Source organism: Oncorhynchus masou, chromosome 11, assembly GCF_036934945.1.
Source record: "Oncorhynchus masou masou isolate Uvic2021 chromosome 11, UVic_Omas_1.1, whole genome shotgun sequence".
Classification (NCBI taxonomy): domain Eukaryota; kingdom Metazoa; phylum Chordata; class Actinopteri; order Salmoniformes; family Salmonidae; genus Oncorhynchus; species Oncorhynchus masou.
Window position 1 is genome coordinate 29,275,141 of NC_088222.1, and position 22,089 is coordinate 29,297,229.

Here is a 22,089-nt window from a genome sequence, read left to right on the forward strand (position 1 = left end):
ATCCTGTGGCTTTCAAGAGCTTTGTTTATACCTGGCACTAACCAGTGGTGCAAGGTATTTAAGTAAAAATACTTTAAAGTGCTACTTAAGTAGTTTTTGGGTATCAGTACTTGACTTTTTAAATTTTTGACAACTTTTGCTTTTACTTCACTACATTCCTAAAGAAAATGATGTACTACATACATTTTCCCTGACACTCAAAAGTACTCTTTACATTTTGAATGCTTAGCAGGACAGAAAATGATCCAATTTGCACACTCATCAAGAGAACATCCCTGGTAATCCCTACTGCCTCTTATCTGGCGGACTCACTATACACAAATGCTTTGTTTTTAAATTATGTTTGACTGTTGGAGTGTGAAGATTGTGACGTCTGGTTTGCTTAATATAAGGAATTTTGAATTATTCATACTTTTTAATCTACTTTTGATACTTAACTATATTTAAAAACAAATACTTTTAGACTTTTACTCATAATGAATATACATAGCAAGCAGCGTTACTATAGAAACAGCCTGTCCAGATTAATGTACTAGTGATGAAGGCGTTCTTGGCCGGTCTCTTCCTGTATGCAAATTATTTGACAGATATTCAGGATGTGGACACAATCAGGACAAAGGACGCATGTTAGCACCAGGTATAGGACACACTGTAGGGCACTCAGTGGGCGCATTTACACAAGCAGCCAAATTTTGATATTTTTTCCATTGATTGGTATTGTGACCAATCACATTAGATTTTTTTCCATATCAGATCTTTTTAAGAGCTTATCTGATAGGTCAAAATACTGTGCTGCCTGTGTAAACATAGCCAGTGTGAGATTGACTGATGTAAGACATAATCATTTTTCAGCATGTCTTGCTGTGAGGGAACTGAGGCCGGAGCTTTGATGCCGTAGTACAGCGCTGTGTAGATGTGGGGCCTGGATCCCCATCCTTGATCTTCTGGACCAGTTAAAACAGTTCAATCAATGGCCCTGTGTAAATTATGCCTTTGGCTTGATTGAAGAGGTTTCAAAAAAGCAAGCGAACTTCTAATTAAATCTTTTTGATCATCTGCAGTGGGCATCGGATATTCTGCTGGTGAGGGCCCAAGGGCCTTCTTCCCTTAATTTGCTCTAATGTATGGGCATTTTTCTCTCTGCAGGGTTTAGCAACACTGATGTTTCTAGATGACCTTCTTCCACTGCTTTCTGCTAATGCAGCAATCTACTGCATGCTGATTATCCTGTTCCACAGCAGAATACCACACACACACACACACACACACACACACACACACACACACACACACACACACACACACACACACACACACACACACACACACACACACACACACACACACACACACACACACACACACACACACACACACGGAATCCCAAACCATCTCACACCTACACCCAGACAGTCCAACACTTGCATAAACCAACAGTTCAGTACTGCAGTAAAACTCACACTGTGCACCACCATCACATAACCTCAGTAAAGCATTGCAGGAAAAGCAAACCTGTGACTTCTACAGAGTCTAATAGATGGAAGGGAAACTTAATAACCTGTGTCTTTCTATGGAAATACAAAACATGGAAATATCCAACCATATTCAATACAATAATATATTAAACAATATCGATGTAAGCAGCAATGAACGGGGTCCACAGGATGACAGAAAGGACACAAGATCAGTTGGATAACAAAGCAAGCACTCTATCATGTAGGAACTACCTTCCTTTATGTGCAATCAGTGAAAGTATTACTATGGTTTTCTCTCAATACCACAAGGATGACACAAGTGAAGTATAGTGCTGTATGGTGGTTTTGAATGTAGCAGATAATCATTTTTAAAGTCAGTACTTAATTTATTGAGTTTATATATCAAATCTGGGGTCAATTTGACTAATGGTTTATGCTTCAGATTTGTGAAATATTTTCAATGTTATTTCCGTGATTTGTCCCATTGTTAATCTGCATAATTTAAATCTCACATTCATTTCGATGAAAGTCCACTCCATCAATAGTTATTGCTCTAGTATCCTATGTCACTGGTGCCAATGGCATCTATAGTGCCACAAACTGATCTAGTGCAGTCATCTAAGGTTGCAGTGACTTTATATTCACAAAGCTTCTAAGGATATATACAGTACCAGTCAAAAATTTGGACACACCTACTCATTCAAGGGTTTTTCTTTATTTTTACTATTTTCTACATTATACAATAACAGTGAAGACATCAACACTATGAAATAACACATGGGATCATGTAGTAACCAAAGAAGTGTTAAACAAATCCCAATATATTTTATATTTTATATTATTCAAAGTAGCCACCCTTTGCCTTGATGACAGCTTTGCCCACTCTTGGCATTCTCTCAACCAGCTTCATAAGGTAGTCACCTGGAATACATTTCAATTAACAGGTGTGCCTTGTTAAAAGTTAATTTGTGGAATTTCTTTCCTTCTTAATGTGTTTGATCCAATCACTTCACAGAGTTCAAGTAACATACACATCTCTACATCAACTGTTCAGAGGAGACTGTGTGAATCAGGTCTTCTTGGTCGAATTACAGCAAAGAAACCACTACTAAAGGACACCAATAAGAAGAAGAGACTTGCCATTTTGCAACTATATGCCATCCCATCTGGTTTGTGCTTAGTGGGACTATCATTTGTATTTCAACAAGGCAAAGACCCAACACCCCTCCAGGCTAAATAAGGGCTATTTGACCAAGAAGGAGAGTGATGGAGTGCTGCATCAGATGACCTGGCATCCACAATCACCCAACCTCAACCCAATTGAGATGGTTTTGGATGAGTTGGACCGAAGGAGAAGCAGCCAACAAGTGCTCAGCATATGTGGGAACTTCTTCAAGACTGTTGGAAAAGCATTCCAGGTGAAGCTGGTTGAGAGAGTGTGCAAATCTGTCATCAATGCAAAGGGTGGCTACTTTGAAGAATCTAAAATAATAAAATATATTTTGATTTGTTTAACACCTGTTTGGTTTCTACATGATTCCATATGTGTTATTTCATAGTTTTGATGTCTTCACTATTATTCTACAATGTAGAAAATAGTAAAAATAAAGAAAAACCCTTGAACGAGTAGGTGTGTCCAAACTTTTGACTGGTACTGTACATAAAATTTGCATTCCATATTTCATGGCTTCATGTCCATAGGTTATTTTAGCCTGGGTTTGATGTGGTGCCATCTAGTGGTGTAGCGGGGCCATCCGTGAATTCAGCAACTAAACATGATCAAATTCATTAGAGGCTAACTCATTGAATCTATATACTGTACCACATCTGGAGTCAATTTGACTTATGGTTCATGAGAAGAAGATGTAACGAGCATGTTTAGCATTAGCATATGTGCTAACATTCATTTATAGTGCAGCCATATTTGAATGCAGCAACTATTTATATATGGTTCATGGGAAGATTTTTTATGTATTCTTAGCATATTTTAGCATATTAGTGTATGTGCTAATACACATCAACTAGTATAATATGGCCATCTTTGAATGGATCAACTTTAGTTTCTCAAACTCTTCAGTGACTATTGTGATGAGTGTAAAGACCACATTTGTAGTGAATCTGACTTTTAGTCCATGAGAAGAAGATTTTTTATGATTATTTTAAGTATTAGCGTTGCATAGTCAAAAAGGTTAATTGTTCATGGTGTCCTTATTTTTTTGTGATATCAATGCCAAACTTGACATGGTTTGTCACAGTAATGTCTCTGATGACTTCAAAAAGGTGAATGTTGTCAATGAAAATTAAAATAATAAGAATTCAGACAATAACATTAACTTTGCTGTGAACCCCTATTGAGGCCTAATGAACACATGTGTTCGGTTAGGAGATAGAAACCATTCAGTCCTATTCAGTGGGAGTTTGAACAGACAGCTTGAGTAGTGTAATGTAGGTGTGGATGCGCATGGCTGGGCACGGCCCGCTTCACTGATGCAGCACACAGCAGGTGTTTGAACGATCATGACAATCACTCATAGTGATAGCAGGACCTGGACCAGGCTGTACCAAGGGAAGTGCTGCAAAACAAACTCACTCAGAGCATCTCTGTGACAACTTGACAGTGCAGAGAGTCTTTCACACACAGACTCTACCGTTGTCGGGATATATATGGGAGAGTGGGATAGGTTGAGCCAAAGGGGTAAGTTGAGACACTATTGTTTCTTTGAAACCATACAGAAAATGTATAATTCGACCAAATATTTAGGAAGAGGTAATCATTTCATGGCGTCTGTGAAGGGAGAAATCACATGGAGAAAGTTAGGTTAAAAAAATTAAACAAATACATTTATTGTGATGCTTGTATGTAAATCAAATCAAATCAAATTTTATTTGTCACATACACATGGTTAGCAGATGTTAATGCGAGTGTAGCGAAATGCTTGTGCTTCCAGTTCCGACAATGCAGCAATAACCAACAAGTAATCTAACTAACAATTCCAAAACTAATATCTTATACACTGTGTAAGGGGATAAAGAATATGTACATAAAGATATGAATGAGTGATGGTGCAGAGCAGCATAGGCAAGATACAGTAGATGGTATCGAGTACAGTATATACATATGAGATGAGTATGTAAACAAAGTGGCATAGTTAAAGTGGCTAGTGATACATGTATTACATAAGGATGCAGTAGATGATAGAGTACAGTATATACGTATACATAGGAGATGAATAATGTGGGGTATGTAAACATTATATTAGGTAGCATTGTTTAAAGTGGCTAGTGATATATTTTACATCCTTTCCCATCAATTCCCATTATTGAAGTGGCTGGAGTTGAGTCAGTGTGTTGGCAGCAGCCACTCAATGTTAGTGGTTGCTGTTTAACAGTCTGATGGCCTTGAGATAGAAGCTGTTTTTCAGTCTCTCGGTCCCAGCTTTGATGCACCTGTACTGACCTCACCTTCTGGATGATAGCGGGGTGAACAGGAAGTGGCTCGGGTGGGTGTTGTCCTTGATGATCTTTATGGCCTTCCTGTAACATCGGGTGGTGTAGGTGTCCTGGAGGGCAGGTAGTTTGCCCCCGGTGATACGTTGTGCAGACCTCACTACCCTCTGGAGAGCCTTACGGTTGTGGGCGGGGCAGTTGCCGTACCAGGCGGTGATACAGCCCGCCAGGATGCTCTCGATTGTGCATCTGTAGAAGTTTGTGAGTGTTTTTGGTGACAAGCCGAATTTCTTCAGCCTCCTGAGGTTGAAGAGGCGCTGCTGCGCCTTCTTCACGATGCTGTCTGTGTGAGTGGACCAATTTAGTTTGTCTGTGATGTGTATGCCGAGGAACTTAAAACTTACTACCCTCTCCACTACTGTTCCATCGATGTGGATAGGGGGGTGTTCCCTCTGCTGTTTCCTGAAGTCCACAATCATCTCCTTAGTTTTGTTGACGTTGAGTGTGAGGTTATTGTCCTGACACCACACTCCGAGGGCCCTCACCTCCTCCCTGTAGGCCATCTCGTCGTTGTTGGTAATCAAGCCTACCACTGTTGTGTCGTCCGCAAACTTGATGATTGAGTTGGAGGCGTGCGTTGCTGCGCAGTCGTGGGTGAACAGGGAGTACAGGAGAGGGCTCAGAACGCACCCTTGTGGGGCCCCAGTGTTGAGGATCAGCGGGGTGGAGATGTTGTTGCCTACCCTCACCACCTGGGGGCGGCCCGTCAGGAAGTCCAGTACCCAGTTGCACAGGGCGGGGTCGAGACCCAGGGTCTCGAGCTTGATGACGAGCTTGGAGGGTACTATGGTGTTAAATGCCGAGCTGTAGTCGATGAACAGCATTCTCACATAGGTATTCCTCTTGTCCAGATGGGTTAGGGCAGTGTGCAGTGTGGTTGAGATTGCGTCGTCTGTGGACCTTTTGGGCGGTAAGCAAATTGGAGTAGGTCTAGGGTGTCAGGTAGGGTGGAGGTGATATGGTCCTTGACTAGTCTCTCAAAGCACTTCATGATGACGGAAGTGAGTGCTACGGGGCGGTAGTCGTTTAGCTCAGTTACCTTAGCTTTCTTGGGAACAGGAACAATGGTGGCCCTCTTGAAGCTTATGGGAACAGCAGACTGGTATAGGGATTGATTGAATATGTCCGTATACACACCAGCCAGCTGGTCTGCGCATGCTCTGAGGGCGCGGCTGGGGATGCCGTCTGGGCCTGCAGCCTTGCGAGGGTTAACACGTTTAAATGTTTTACTCACCTCGGCTGCAGTGAAGGAGAGACCGCATGTTTCCGTTGCAGGCCGTGTCAGTGGCACTGTATTGTCCTCAAAGCGGGCAAAAAAGTTATTTAGTCTGCCTGGGAGCAAGACATCCTGGTCCGTGACTGAGCTGGATTTCATCTTGTAGTCCGTGATTGACTGTAGACCCTGCCACATACCTCTTGTGTCTGAGCCGTTGAATTGAGATTCTACTTTGTCTCTATACTGACGCTTAGCTTGTTTGATAGCCTTACGGAGGGAATAGCTGCACTGTTTGTATTCGGTCATGTTACCAGTCACCTTGCTCTGATTAAAAGCAGTGGTTCGCGCTTTCAGTTTCACGCGAATGCTGCCATCAATCCACGGTTTCTGGTTAGGGAATGTTTTAATCGTTGCTATGGGAACGACATCTTCAACGCACGTTCTAATGAACTCGCACACCGAATCAGCGTATTCGTCAATGTTGTTGCCTGACGCAATACGAAACATGTCCCAGTCCACGTGATGGAAGCAGTCTTGGAGTATGGAATCAGCTTGGTCGTACCAGCGTTGGACAGACCTCAGCGTGGGAGCTTCTTGTTTTAGTTTCTGTCTGTAGGCAGGGATCGGCAAAATGGAGTCGTGGTCAGCTTTTCCGAAAGGGGGGCGGGGCAGGGCCTTATATGCGTCGCGGAAGTTAGAATAACAGTGATCCAAGGTTTTGCCAGCCCTGGTGGCTCAATCGATATGCTGATACATTTTAGGGAGTCTTGTTTTCAGATTAGCCTTGTTAAAATCCCCAGCAACAATGAATGCAGCCTCAGGATGTATGGATTCCAGTTTGCAAAGAATCAAATAAAGTTCGTTCAGAGCCATCGATGTGTCTGCTTGGGGGGGAATATATACGGCTGTGATTATAATCGAAGAGAATTCTCTTGGTAGACAATGCGGTCTACATTTGATTGTGAGGAATTCTAAATCAGGTGAACAGAAGGATTTGAGTTCCTGTATGTTTCTGTGATCACACCACGTCTCGTTAGCCATAAGGCATACACCCCCGCCCCTCTTCTTACCAGAAAGGTGTTTGTTTCTGTCGGCGCGATGTGTGGAGAAACCCGCTGGCTGCACCGCATCCGAGAGCGTCTCTCCAGTGAGCCATGTTTCCGTGAAGCAAAGAACGTTACAGTCTCTGATGTCCCTCTGGAATGCTACCCTTGCTCGGATTTCATCAACCTTGTTGTCAAGAGACTGGACATTGGCGAGAAGAATGCTAGGAAGTGGGGCACGATGTGCCCGTCTCCGTAGTCTGACCAGAAGACCGCCTCGTTTCCCTCTTTTACGAAGTCGTTTTTTTGGGTCGCCGGCTGGGATCCATTCCGTTGTCCTGGTTGAAAGGCAGAACACAGGATCTGCTTCGCGAAAGTCATATTCTTGGTCGTACTGATGGTGAGTTGACGCTGATCTTATATTCAGTAGTTCTTCTCGACTGTATGTAATGAAACCTAAGATGACCTGGGGTACTAATGTAAGAAATAACACGTAAAAAAAAACAAAAAACTGCATAGTTTCCTAGGAACGCGAAGCGAGGCGGCCATCTCTGTCGGCGCTGTCGGCGCCGTCAAGTGCATCGTGTATATCATTTTAAGATTGTTCTATACATCAGTTGGGGTCTTTCTAAGCTTCTATATGAGGTCCTAAACCTAGTGCATCCTTGTAGCTGTGTGGGCTAATATAGTCAAAATGTTTGCCATGGGGTAAGTGGAGCCAATAGTTGAGCCAATGCTAAGTTCAGCAAATGTAAGTGTTTTCTTCCCAGGTGGAATGCAAGGCATTATTGCTGGGATATGAGGTAACAACAGGGCCTGGCTTATGTTAAAGGTGTAAAAAAAAGTACAGTGTTTGCTAGGTGTTAGGCCTGTGTTAAAATCTGCTTTAAATGATTAAATAACAAAAAACCTGTTGTGATTGTGTTGAATTGTGTTTGGGAAATAACAATAGACATGGTAATATTTCATTCATTACAGAAATTTGTAGGTGGCATAACTTACCCGGTTCTGTGGCTTAACTTACCCCATACCCGGGCTAGGTTGTTCCAAGAGGCCACTTTTTTGGACAAGCTATGTTTTCAAAACTGTAATGTTCTATGAATTCTGATGATTTCTATAGATACTCAACATCCTGAAATATGATGTCTTTGTTAGAAATAATACTATATTTCCCTTGCCGGAGTGAAGCTGAATGTAAAAATGGCTCAACTTATCCCACTATCCCCTACAGAAGCTTGTCTTATTCTATTATGCATTCAATACATTGGCAGGACAATCATCTGCCACAGCTCTATATATTCTCACATTTCAAAGCCCAGAGATACAGTAGGTATAATAAGGGTCTTTGCCATTGGCTTTTTGGAACAGGACACCAACTGCTTCTCATCTAGCAGTGTCTGTCAAATGCCTTGCTGAAAAGAAACATCAATACCCCTCACTTCATACAGACTAACCTCCATGTCCGGTCAAACCATCAACCATCTAGATTTGATTTGTACTATTTGTATTTGGAATCTGTCGCTGTTAACCCTTAATATGAAGCCTGAAGAGCTGTCACTGTCAGTGAAGCAAGCCATCATTAGGCTGAAAAAACCCATCAGAGAGATGGCAAAAACATGAGGTATGGCCAAATCAACTATTTGGTACATTCTTAAAAAGAAAGAAAGCACTGGTGAGCTCAGGAACACCAAAAGGCCTGGAAGACCACGGAAAACAACTGTAGTGGATGACAGAAGAATTCTTTCCCTGGTGAAGAAAAACCCCTTCACAACTGTTGGCCAGATCAATAACACCCTCCAGGAGGTAGGCATCTCTGTGTCAAAGTCAACAATCAAGAGAAGATTTCACCAGAGTAAATACAGAGGGTTTACCACAAGATGTAAACCATTGGTAAGCCTCAAAAACAGGAAGACCAGATTAGAGGGGTTTTTTAAGTCTAAGAAACACCTGTACAGTTCTGGAACAACATCCTATGGACAAATGAGACAAAGATCAACTTGTTCCAGAATGATGGGAAGAGAAGAGAAAGGAAGTAACTGCTCATGATCTGAAGAATACCACCTCATCTGTGGTGGTGTGGCAGATAGCCTAGTGGTTAGAGTTTTGGGCTAGTAACCGAAAGGTTGCTGGATCGAATCCCCGACCCTGACAAGGTAGAAATCTGTTGTTCTGCCCCTGAACAAGACAGTTCCCCGGTAGGCTGTAATTGTAAACAAAAATGTGTTTTTAACTGACTTGCCTAATTTAATAAAGGTTCAATTTAAAAACAAATCTGTGAAGAATGGTACAGGTAGTGTTATAGCGTGGGCATGTATGGCTGCCAATGTAATTGGTTCCCTTGTATGTATTGATGATGCGACTGATGACAAAAGCAACAGGATGAATTCAGATGTGTTTAGGGCTATATTATCTGCTCTGATTCAGCCAAATGCTTCAAAACTCATTTGATGGCGCTTCACATTGCAGATGGACAATGATCCAAAGCGTACTGCAAAAGCAACCCAATACTTTTTTAAGGCAAATAAGTGGAATGTTCTGCAATGGCCAAGTCAGTCACCTGACCTGAATCCAATTGAGCATGCATTTCACTTGCTGAAGGCAAAACGCCCGAAGAACAAGCAGGAACTGAAGACAGCTGCAGTAAAGGCCTGGCAGAGCATCACCAGGGAAGAAACCCAGCATCTGGGGATGTCTATGGGTTCCAGACTTCAGGCAGTCATTGACTGCAAAGGATTTGCAACCAAGTATCAAAACTCACAATTGAATTTATGAATGTGTTAGTTTGTCCAATTACTTTTGAGCCCCTAAAATGGTGTGTGTGTGTGTGTGTGTGTGTGTACACTTCAGGCACATCTTGATTGTTTCCTTTCAAATCCATTGTGGTGTCGCCAAAATTATGCAAATTGTGTCACTGTCCAAATACTTATGGACCTGACTGTACTTGAGAAAACGAGTGTGTTTGTTTGCTTGTGTTATTCCCTACATTCAAGTGTGTATTATAAGAGCAGGAGTGTGTAACAGTGTACTTGGCATGCATTTCACATCTGAAACACCAAATGCGTAAAGATCTCTTCCATTTTATTTTCAAACACAATGAAAGGTAGTGTAGCGTACACACTCACAGCTGCTCCAAATGGCCAGACGCACATGCCATCTTGCACAAACAAGGGATATACATGGATTATACACACACACACACACATCCAAGTAAACACACATGCACATACATACGCAAACACACAAATACACACACAAACACGCTTACGCAAACACACAAACACACACACGCACAAGGCCCAGGTGGTGTGAGAACAGTCCTGCAGCAGCATGCTGCTCTATTTAATCTGTACCACAGTAACACATGTTCTACCCTGTCTGCCTCTGCTGCCCTGCTAGGAATTTGTTCCATCACTATTGCCCTCCACTTCAGCAGATGTTTTCTTTAATGAGTCCAACGCGAAGGTGCCCTCCGTGTTATTGGTCAACGTGCCATTACTGGAAAACAAACTGGATGATCTACGATTAAGACTATCCTACCAACGGGACATTAAAACTCTAAAATCTTATTTCACCAAGACGTGGCTGAACGACGACAGATCATACAGAGCTGGCTGGCTTCTCTGTGCATTGGCAGGACAGAGCAGCTATGTCTGATAAGATGAGGGGTGGGGTGTATGTCTATTTGTCAATAACTGCTGGTACGCGATAAGAAGTCTTAATGTATTGCTTGCCAGAGGTAGACTACCTCATGATAAGCTATAGACCACGCTATGTACCGTTATTCGTAGCCGTCTATTTGCCACCACAAACCGATGCAGGCACTAAGACCTCACTCAACGAGCTGTATAAGGCCATAAGCAAACAAGAAATGCTCATCCAGAAGCGGCACTCCTAGTGGCTGGGGACTTTAATGTAGGCAAACTTAAATCAGTTTTCCCTCATTTCTACCAGCATGTCAACCATGTGCAACAAGAGAAAAAAAATTATAGTCCACCTTTACTCCACATAGAGAGATGCATACAAAGCTCTTGCTCGCCCTCCATTCGGCAAATCTAACCATAATTCTATCCTACTGATTCCTGCTTACAAGCAAAAACTGAAGCAGGAAATACCAGTGACTCGCTCAATACGGGAGTGGTCAGAAGATGACATGGATGCTATGCTCCAGGACTGTTTTGCTTGCACAGACTGGAATATGTTCCGGGATTCATCCAATGGCATTGAGGAGTATACCACCTCAGTCACCTGCTTAATCAATAGCTGTATTAACGAAGTCATCGCCACAGTGCCTGTACATTTCCCAACAAGAAGACATGGATTACAGGCAACATCTGCACTGAGCTAAAGGCCAGAGCTGCCACTTTGAAGAATTGGGACACTGATCCGAACGTTTATAAGAAATCCCGCTATGCCCTCAGATGAACCATCAAACAGGCATAGTGTCAATATAGGACTAGGATTGAATCCTACTACACTGGCTCTGACGCTCGTCGGATGTGGCAGGGCATGAAAAATATTACGGACAACAAAGGGAAACTCAGCTGCGAGCTGCCCAGTGACGAGCTAAAATCTACCAGACAAGCTAAATGCCTTTTATGCTCGCTTTGAGGCAAGCAACACTGGAGCATGCATGAGAGCACCTGCTGTTCCAGACGAATGTGTGATCACGCTCTCGGTAGCTGATGTGAGCAAGGCCTTTAAACCGGCCAACATTCACAAGGCCGCAGGACCAGATGGATTAACAGGACGTGTACTCATGCGCGGACCAACTGGCAAGTGTCTTCACTGACATTTTCAACCTCTCCCTGACCGAATCTGTAATACCAACATGTTTCAAGCAGACCACCATAGTCCCTGTGCCCTAGAAAGCAAAGGTAACCTGCCTAACCTGATTACACTTATGGTGGCGCTATTTCATTTTTGGAAGAAAAAGTGCTTTAAACAAGATATTTTGTCACAAAAAGATGCTCAACTATGCATATAATTGCTACTGTTCGAAAGAAAACACTCTGACGTGTCCAGAAATACAAATATCCTCAGATGCGTCACCTTTAACGTGAGCTTCAGGCAAAACCAAGATGACTTGGCATCCAGGAAATGACAAGGATTTTGAGGCTCTGTCTTTCATGATCTCCTTATATGGCTGTGAACGCAAGAGGAATGAGTCTGCCCTTTCTGTCCTTTCCCCAGGGTGTCTGCAGCATTGTGACCATTTGTAGGCAGACAGTTGGAAGATTGACCATAAGAGACCACATTTTTCCTCACGTGTCCGCCCGGTGTCCTGCGCAAATTGGTGCGCAAAGTCACCTGCCAGTATTTTTCCATGGGGCACAGAGAGAACAAAAGGAGGTATTTGGACATAAATCATGGACATTATCGAACAAAACAAACATTTATTGTTGAACTGGGATTTCTGGAAGTGATTCTGATGAAAATCATCAAAGGTAAGTGATTGATTTAAATGCCATGTTTCTGACGATATTATGTAGTTAATCCGGAAATTTACGTTGTAGGTGACTGCATTTTGGTTTCTGAGCGCCTTAGCCAGATTATTGCAATGTAGAAAACGGTAAAGCATTTTAAAATCTGACACAGACGCTTTCAGGAAACAGTGTATCTATAAATCTGGTATGTGGCTGGGAGTCTTTTATTGAAAACATCAGAAGCTATTTCAAAGGTAAATGATTTCTGCAAAATCACTGGATGTTCTGGAACTACTGAACGTAACGCGCCAATGTAAACTGAGATTTTTTTAATATGAACTTTATTGAACAAAACATACATGTATTGTGTAACATGAAGTACTATGAGTGTCATCTGATGAAGATCATCAAAGGTTAGTGATTAATTTATCTCTATTTCTGCTTTTTGTGACTCCTTTTCTGTGACTTGGCTCGGACCTAACATAATCGTTTGGTTTGCTTTCGCCGTAAAGACTTTTTGAAATCGGACACTGTGGTGGGATTAGCAAGAAGTGTATCTTTTAAAATGGTGTAAAATACTTGTATGTTTGAGGAATTTTAATTATGGGATATCTGTTGTTTTGAATTTGGCGCCCTGCAGTCTCACTGGCTGTTGTCATATCGATCCCATTAGCGGGATCTCAGCCCAAAGAGGTTTTTAACAGCTTCTACCCCCAAGCCTGCTACACAATTCATCAAATGGCCACCCAGTGTCAGGACCCGGTTACGAACCTGGGTCTCCATAGTGAGAAACAGTCACTTAACCAACTGAGCCACGAATAGTCAGCAGAATCCAGAAGATGAGGCAGACACAGCAGTACTTAAGACGGTGTATTTAATAAAGTAAAAAGGAGAAGTCCTTCAATACAAAAATGGCAAATCCAAAAGGTGGTAGGAATAGCACAAAAAAGCCTCAAGAGATACTCAAAAACAAAATTCCACAAGAGCATCCACCGGAATCGACAAGAATATACAGAACACTAGGGCTGGGTGCTAACATACAAACACAGAGCACAGAACTGAGGGAAACTAAGGGTTTAAATACAATCAGGGGAAAACGAGGCACAGGTGCAAATAATAATGGGGAACAAGGGAAAAAACATAAGGTCAAAAAGCACAATGGGGGCATCTAGTGACCAAAACCCGGAACAACCCTGGCCAAATCCTGACAGAATCCCCCCTAGGAACGGCTCCTGACGTTCCTACCAGCTCTCTCAGGGTGGAGGGCCCTGAACTGACGAATGAGGTCAGGGTCCAGGATGTCTTTGGCAGGAACCCAGGAGCGCTCCTCGGGACCGTAGCCTTCCCAGTCTACCAGATACTGCCAGGACCGCTGCACCCGGCGGGAATCCAGTATCCGATGGACGGTATAAGCCGGCTGGCCTCCAATGACACGAGGCGGAGGGGGAGGTCTGTCTGCCGGGACAAGGGGAGAAAAAACAACAGGTTTTAACAATGAAATGTGAAATGTGGGATTAATCTTAAGGGATCTGGGTAAGTGTAGGCGATAAGAAACTGGGTTAACTCTCCTGGCAACCTTGAAGGGACCGATGTATTTTTGGGACAGCTTGCGAGACTCCACCCGTAGAGGTAAGTCTCTTGTGGAGAGCCAGACTCTCTGGCCGGGGCGCAGGGTAGGCCCGGGACGGCGACGTCTGTTGGCTTGTTGTTGGTACCTCTGTGAGGAACGCATAAGATTAAGACGGGTCTTCCTCCACATAAGCCGACAGCGTCTGACGAACTTCAAGGCTGAAGGCACTCTGACTTCTGCCTCCTGGTCCGGGAACAATGGAGGAGCATAGCCAAACTGACACACGTGCGGGGACATACCAGTGGAGGAGGAACGCAAGGTGTTGTGCGCGTATTCGGCCCAAACAATAAAGGATGACCATGTGGACGGGTTGTCACGAGTCATACATCGGAGGGTGGTTTCCAGCTCTTGATTCATCCTCTCTGTTTGGCCGTTGGACTCCGGATGGTACCCTGAAGATAGACTGGCAGAAGCCCCCATGAGTTGGCAGAAGGCCTTCCAAAACCTTGAGGCGAACTGGGGACCTCTGTCAGAAACCATATCTTGAGGAATGCCGAAGACTCGGAACACATGATTAATTACCAACTCAGCCGTTTCATTGGCAGAAGGTAACTTAGTCAGAGGGACGAACCTGGCCGCCTTTGAAAACCTGTCGATTATGACTAGGATAGTAGTATTGCCATGGGATGGAGGAAGTCCAGTAATAATAATAAAGTCCAATGAGATATGGGACCAGGGTCTGTGGGGAACAGGTAAAGGGTGAAGGAGTCCTTGAGGGCGGAGGTGAGAAGATTTGCCCTGGCAGCACACGGGACAGGCATTGACGAAAGTGGCAACGTCTTCTCTTATGGTAGGCCACCAGAACTTACGCTGGATGAACTCCAAGGTGCGACCTACGCCCGGATGACAGGTGAGGCGAGAGGAGTGCCCCCACAGAAGGACCTGAGTCCTCACTGCCTTGGGGACAAACAACCGATTGGCAGGACCTCCTTTCGGGTCCGGTTCGCTAGCTTGAGCACGTCTCACGGTATCCTCAACTTGCCACGAGATCGGAGCCACAATCTTAGCAGCAGGAAGGACAGGCATGTCCGTGTCATCTCGAATGGCAGGAGCGTAGACTCGGGAAAGGGCATCCGGTTTGAGATTCTTCGACCCGGGCCGATAGGTGAGGATAAACTGGAATCGATTGAAGAAAAGAGGCCATCTAGCTTGTCTAGAGTTCAACCGCTTCGCCTGCTGGATATACTCCAGATTTTTGTGGTCCGTAAGCACTTGAAACGGGTGAGAAGCCCCTCGAGCCAGTGTCTCCATTCCTTCAATGCCATCTTAACCGCTAGGAGTTCACGATCCCCCACATCGTAGTTCCTCTCAGTCGGGGTAAGCCGGTGTGAGAAGAAAGCGCACGGATGAAGCTTCTTGTCTTCACCCTCTGAGACAGGACAGCTCCAACACCAACCTCTGATGCGTCTACCTCCACCACAAATGGTTCAGCCGTAGTCGGTAGTATCAGGATGGGAGCAGAGAGAACGCGCTGCTTGAGTCCTTGGAAGGCCGTCTCAGCTTCTCTTCCCCACAAAAACCTTGCATTGCCACCCTTGGTTAAAGCTGAGAGAGGGGCTGCCACCAAGCTGAAGTTCTTGATGAACTTGCGGTAGAAGTTTGTGAAGCCCAGGAAACGCTGAACTTCCTTAACGGATTTGGGGTGGGCCAATCCGCTACCGCCCCTACCTTCCTGGGGTCCATTTGGACTCGACGGGTTCCACTACAAATCCCAGGAATTGTACTCGGGATGAATGGAATTCACATTTTTCCGGCTTAACGTACAGATGGCTGTCCAGGAGGCGTTTGAGTACTTGTCTGACATGCTTAGTGTGTTCTTGAAGGGAGCTCGAAAAGATGAGGATGTCATCCAAGTAAACGAACACAAATATGTTAAGCATATCCCTAAGCACATCGTTTATGAGCGCTTGGAACACCGCTGGGGCGTTGGTCAGGCCGAAGGGCATCACCAAGTATTCATAGTGACCAGTAGGCGTGTTGAAAGCGGTCTTCCACTCGTCACCAGGTCTGATCCGCACAAGATGGTATGCGTTCCGCAGGTCAAGCTTAGTGAAAACAACTGCTTCCTGGAGCAGCTCAAAGGCTGTGGCCATAAGGGGTAGCGGGTAACGGTTACGGACGGTTATGGCATTGAGTCCCCGGTAGTCGATGCAAGGACGTAATCCACCGTCTTTCTTGGCCACAAAGAAAAACCCTGCTCCCGCCGGGGAGGTGGATGGACGCATGAGGCCTGCTTCCAGAGCGTCCTGATGTAGGTATCCATAGCAGCTCGTTCGGGTGGAGATAGGGAAAAGATCCGACCCCTGGGGGCAAGTGCCCGGAAACAGGTCGATGGGGCAATCGTAAGGTCTATGGGGTGGTAGCATGGTGGCCCTCTGTTTGCTAAACACCAGTTTGAGGTCATGGTAACACTCGGGAACTCGGGTCAGGTCGATGGATTCTAAAGACTCGGGAGTAGAACTCGGGAATTCTGGAAAATACAAGTAGCTTGGCACGTAGGACCCCACTGCTTGATAGTGCCCACAGACCAGTCGATGTGAGGGTTATGGCTGTGAAGCCAGGGGTATCCAAGGACGAGAGGGTACTCGGAACAGGAGATCAAATGAAAGTTCATCAATTCCTGGTGTTGTGAAACTGAAAGTCGCAAGGAGGTAGTGACATGAGTGACAAGTCCAGATCCCAAAGGGCTTCCATCCAATGTAGTGACCCTCATGGGTTCACTTAGAGGTTCAGAGGGAACGCCATTCTCCTTCGCCCAGACACCATCCATGAAGTTACCTGCGGCTCCAGAGTCTACCAAGGCTTGAAGGTGAAGCTTGTGGTTGTCCCAGGAGAGGGTGACTGGAATGAGCAGACGGGAGTTGGACGGATGGGAGGAGGTTATGTTTCCCGTTACAGTTCCCCCGGTCTGTACGGGACAGAGCGTTTCCCTGGAGCCCGGGACACGTGGAACGGAAATGGCCCGGTTTGCCGCAATATAGACAGCGTCGCTCCCTCATCCGGCGGTCTCTCTCAGCCTGGGAGATGCGTCCAATCTGCATGGGTTCCGATGGAGCCAGCGAGGATAAAGGTGGGGACTCGGAGCTGGGACTGATAGGGGCTAGAGGTCTACGGTTGAGTTCTCTCTCTCTCAGACGCTGGTCAATGCGTGAGGCCAACTTGATCAGGGACTCGAGATTGTCCGGTGGTTCCCGAGTGGCCAGTTCATCTTGGATAGTGTCGGAAAGGCCTTTCAGAAAGCACACCGTGAGCGCCTCGTTGTTCCAGCCACTTGCTGCTGCCACCGTGCGGAACTGGATGGCATAGTCCGTCACGCTGCGCCAACCTTGGTGGAGAGTCAGGAGCTGTTTGGCTGAGTCAGAACCACTGCTTGGGCCTTGAAACACTCGTTTGAATTCCTCAGCAAAGGCAGAGTAGCTGGCACCGCAGGAACTATGGGCATCCCACACAGCAGTAGCCCAGGCCAGGGCTTTCTCCGACAGCAGGGTGATGATATAAGCGATCTTAGACCGGTCGGTGGGAAACGATGAGGGTTGTAGCTCAAAGGAGAGAGAACATTGGGTGAGAAACCCTTTACAAGCACTTGGATCACCTGAGAACCGTTGGGGAGGTGGAAGACAAGGTTCAGCCAGGGGGTTAACTGCCATGGGTACGTGAATCTGAGGTACTGGGACGGGAACTGTTGCCGGGGTAAGATGATCAGATATTTGCTTAATGGAAGTCAGCATCTCCGACAGAAGATGACAATGTCTAGCCATTAAGGCCTCTTGCTGAACCAGGGCGGCTTCGTGGCGTTGGACAGTCTCCTGGTGGTGGGACAGCATGGCAAAAGGTCCTGGGAACTGGCTGCCTCTGGGTTCATTTTTGGCTCTGTGTTTCTGTCAGGACCCGGTTACGAACCTGGGTCTCCGGAGTGAGAAACAGTCACTTAACCAACTGAGCCACGAATAGTCAGCAGAACCCAGAAGATGAGGCAGACACAGCAGTACTTAAGACGGTGTATTTAATAAAGTAAAAAGGAGAAGTCCTTCAATACAAAAATGGCAAATCCAAAAGGTGGTAGGAATAGCACAAAAAAGCCTCAAGAGATACTCAAAAACAAAATTCCACAAGAGCATCCACCGGAATCGACAAGAATACACAGAACACTAGGGCTGGGTGCTAACATACAAACACAGAGCACAGAACTGAGGGAAACTAAGGGTTTAAATACAATCAGGGGAAAACGAGGCACAGGTGCAAATAATAATGGGGAACAAGGGAAAAAACATAAGGTCAAAAAGCACAATGGGGGCATCTAGTGACCAAAACCCGGAACAACCCTGGCCAAATCCTGACACCCAGACTATTTACATTGACCCCGCACCCCTTTGTTTTTACACTGCTGCTACTCTCTGTTTATTATCTATGCATAGTCACTTTACAAATGACCTCGACTAACCTGTACCCCCACACATTGACGCGGTACCGGTACCCCCTGTACAGAGCCTCGTTATTGTTATGCCATTTGCTTGTTACTTTTTTATTTGATTACATTTGATTTACTTTAGTTTATTTAGTAAATCTTTTCTTAACTCAATTTCTTTGTTAATTGTTAATTAATGGCTTCTAAGTAAGCATTTAAGGGTAAGGCATGTGGCAAATAACATTTTATTTTATTTGATCTTTCTCATTTTAAGTCTGTCTGTCTCTGACCTTTATCTAGGTTTATTTCACTTCTCACCCCCCCCCCCACACACACACACACAATTCTTGTTTCTCTTACTCCCTCGACCCTCATGTTCCTTTCATCTCTTGCTCTCTCCTCTCTCTCTGAGAGAGGAGGTTCAAAAGGTGGTTGCTGTGGTAACCGGCTATGAAGAGTGGGTGTGGGGCTAATTTTAAAGACACACCAGGGTCTCCTTTGACACTTTGCTATTAAAAAACTAGGAGAGAGGGAGAGAACAGGAGATATGGAGGGGGAGGGAGGGACAGAGAGAGAGAGAAAGAGGGGGAAAATGACAGCATGTGTTCAGCAGTGCGACAGACTTTAATTGAACAGCCACTGGTAGCTGCCTATGGCATGTAAATGGAGGCTATCTAAGCTGCTTAGCTACAGTGGAAATGGGGGTCTGCATCTTCTGAGGAACTATACAGGCTAGTGGTCCAAATTAAGTGCACACACTCAATCAATGTCCCATTGAACACTTCCCCAATATTGTGTGCTAAATAATGAATACACAGAAAGGGAGGGAGTAAGCAGGAGAGACGGGGCATTGCTCCAGGGCAGCACTAGCAGTGGATTTTAAACATAGCTGATTTGGTTTAATTTGGTTTACATATCCACTGATGCCAGTGGAGCATATTGTAGTACATAAGAAAGCATAGATAAAGTACAGTAGCCTACAATATAATGCCGTTTAGATTTTGTGTGTCTGTGTGTGGATGTAGTAGTTCTGGGTAGATTGAGGAGGTGTGGGATTAGGCTCTCAACTCATGTCTCGAAAGGCAGAACTGTGAGGGAGAGAGCTCATGTCTTATCTGTCTAATGTTGAAAAATGAATGGAAATGCTGCCTGGATAGGAGACAGGTGGGGTTACGCTCAGCCAGCAACATAATGGATATTCATGCAGGGACCCACATGTTCATTATTCACAGTAATGACTGAGACTCTCCTTCTCTCCATCCTCTCCTTCCTTCCTTCCTCCTTTGTGTCTTAAATCTCAGCAACACACACAAACACATGCATACATGCACACACACACACACACACACACATGCAAACAGACACAAACACACACACACACATTTTAATGTGTAAGTCTGAATAGTTTTTCTGTGTGTGTTGTTCTCATTCAGCTAAGTAGTGTTGATGAGTGTGAAATGCCTTCTATTCGTGTGATATCCCCTCATCTTGCATACCCACTGGGCACACACTGGTTGAAATGGAATCAACGTGGAAAATTGGATTAGAAAAAAGTAATCAACCAGTAATGTTTTCATCTAATTTCAAACAGCGTTGTAAACATTGAAATTAGAGTAAAACTTCAATGTAAATACATTGACTTAATCTAATTATTAGGTTGTTACAGCAATCGCATTTCAATATAATCATCAGAACTATGTATATGTTGATATTACATTGACAATTCCACATAAAATGTAAAAAATTATAAATATTTTATTTTACCTTGTTCAAATGTTGATATTAAAATGGTAAATTTAAATCAACATTGTTTCAACGTCTTGCTATCAACCCAAACAAAGAGGTATATTTAAATTAAATGTGAAGGCACAATCCAACGATTTCTGCCTGAACAGTGACTCCTACTGGTATATCAGGGGTAATGCACTTCAGTGAGACCATCCAGATGCTTACCTCTATATACCCTGCTTAACTTTGGAAACAACTGTGCTCATTTTAGCAGTTTTATCAACACATTTGGAACTTGATGAGATTCCATACTGATGACTTTAAAAAAAGTATATGTCTTGTCCACATTGATTCCACGTCACAATATGTTGACAAATTACGTTGAAACAGAGTTGATTCAATCAGTGTGCACAGTCTGTAGTGTGTTCACATGAGCATGCTATTTAGAGCACAACAACTCCACTCCTCCGTACACGCTGCAGCAGCTGAGGGATTCGTCCACATGCAAGCACACACACACACACACACACACACACACACACACACACACACACACACACACCCGATGAAACTTGTCCTTGGTGCGAGAGCTACTTTTGTCTCTATTGATTTGCTATGGTTGAGCTGAGGTACATAAGCACAGCCTTTATTGGCTTAAGACAAATGATGTCACTCTAACTCACACCTAATAAAAGTCAAATCCAACATGCAAACACAGTGCCGAGGCACTTTTACTGAATTATAATAGACCAGTAACATCATACAGTAGACTGTACTGTATGATGTATCACAGTATCACAGTACTTACAGTGATTCTTTGTTCTGCTCTGTGACAAATTTCTTACAGGGAAATTTTACACTCCTGATAACACAACTGAAATTCTGTATTTTTCTTCTTCCCCCCTTCCTTCTCCCCTCTTTCTTTCTCTCCAGGATCCTGCTGACTGTAGTAGTGATCTTCCGTATTTTGATAGTAGGTATAGTGGGTGAAAAGGTCTATGAGGACGAGCAGATAATGTTCATATGCAACACTATGCAGCCGGGCTGCAACCAGGCCTGCTACGACAAGGCCTTCCCTATATCCCACATCCGCTTCTGGGTCTTCCAGATCATCTTGGTGTGTACGCCCAGCCTATGCTTTATTACCTACTCCGTACACCAGTCCGCCAAGCAGCGTGACCGCAGTTACTCCATCCTGCACCCCTACATAGACCACGGTCACGCAAGTCACCACAGTCGGGGAGGCGATCACCACGCCCGCAAGCTGCGCAACATAAATGGCATCCTGGTGCAGAACCCCGACAGCGGCAAGGAGGAGCAGGACCTGGAGGTCAAGGAGATCCCCAACGTGTCCCGGGGGCTCACGCAGGCCAAGAGTGCCAAGGTGCGGCGGCAGGAGGGCATCTCCCGCTTCTACGTCATCCAGGTGGTTTTCCGTAACGTGCTGGAGATCGGTTTCCTGGCCGGCCAGTACTTCCTGTATGGCTTCAACGTGCCAGGGATGTTTGAGTGTGACCGCTACCCCTGTGTGAAGGAGGTGGAGTGCTATGTGTCACGCCCTACAGAGAAGACGGTGTTCCTGATTTTCATGTTTGCAGTGAGCGGCATCTGTGTGCTGCTCAACCTGGCCGAGCTCAACCACCTGGGCTGGAGGAAGATCAA

At 44.8% G+C, this 22,089-nt stretch overlaps 1 protein-coding gene across 1 annotated transcript in view; it reads left to right on the forward strand.

Moving 5' to 3' along the window:
* LOC135548459 (gap junction delta-2 protein-like) overlaps positions 1-22,089 on the forward strand; it is a 36,356-nt gene that overhangs the window by 13,086 nt on the left and 1,181 nt on the right. Inside the window, exon 2 of the mRNA XM_064978078.1 lies at positions 21,361-22,089. This exon is cut by the window's right edge and continues 1,181 nt beyond it. Coding sequence (XP_064834150.1) covers positions 21,361-22,089 — 729 coding nt within the window. The remainder of the gene's footprint in view (positions 1-21,360) is intronic.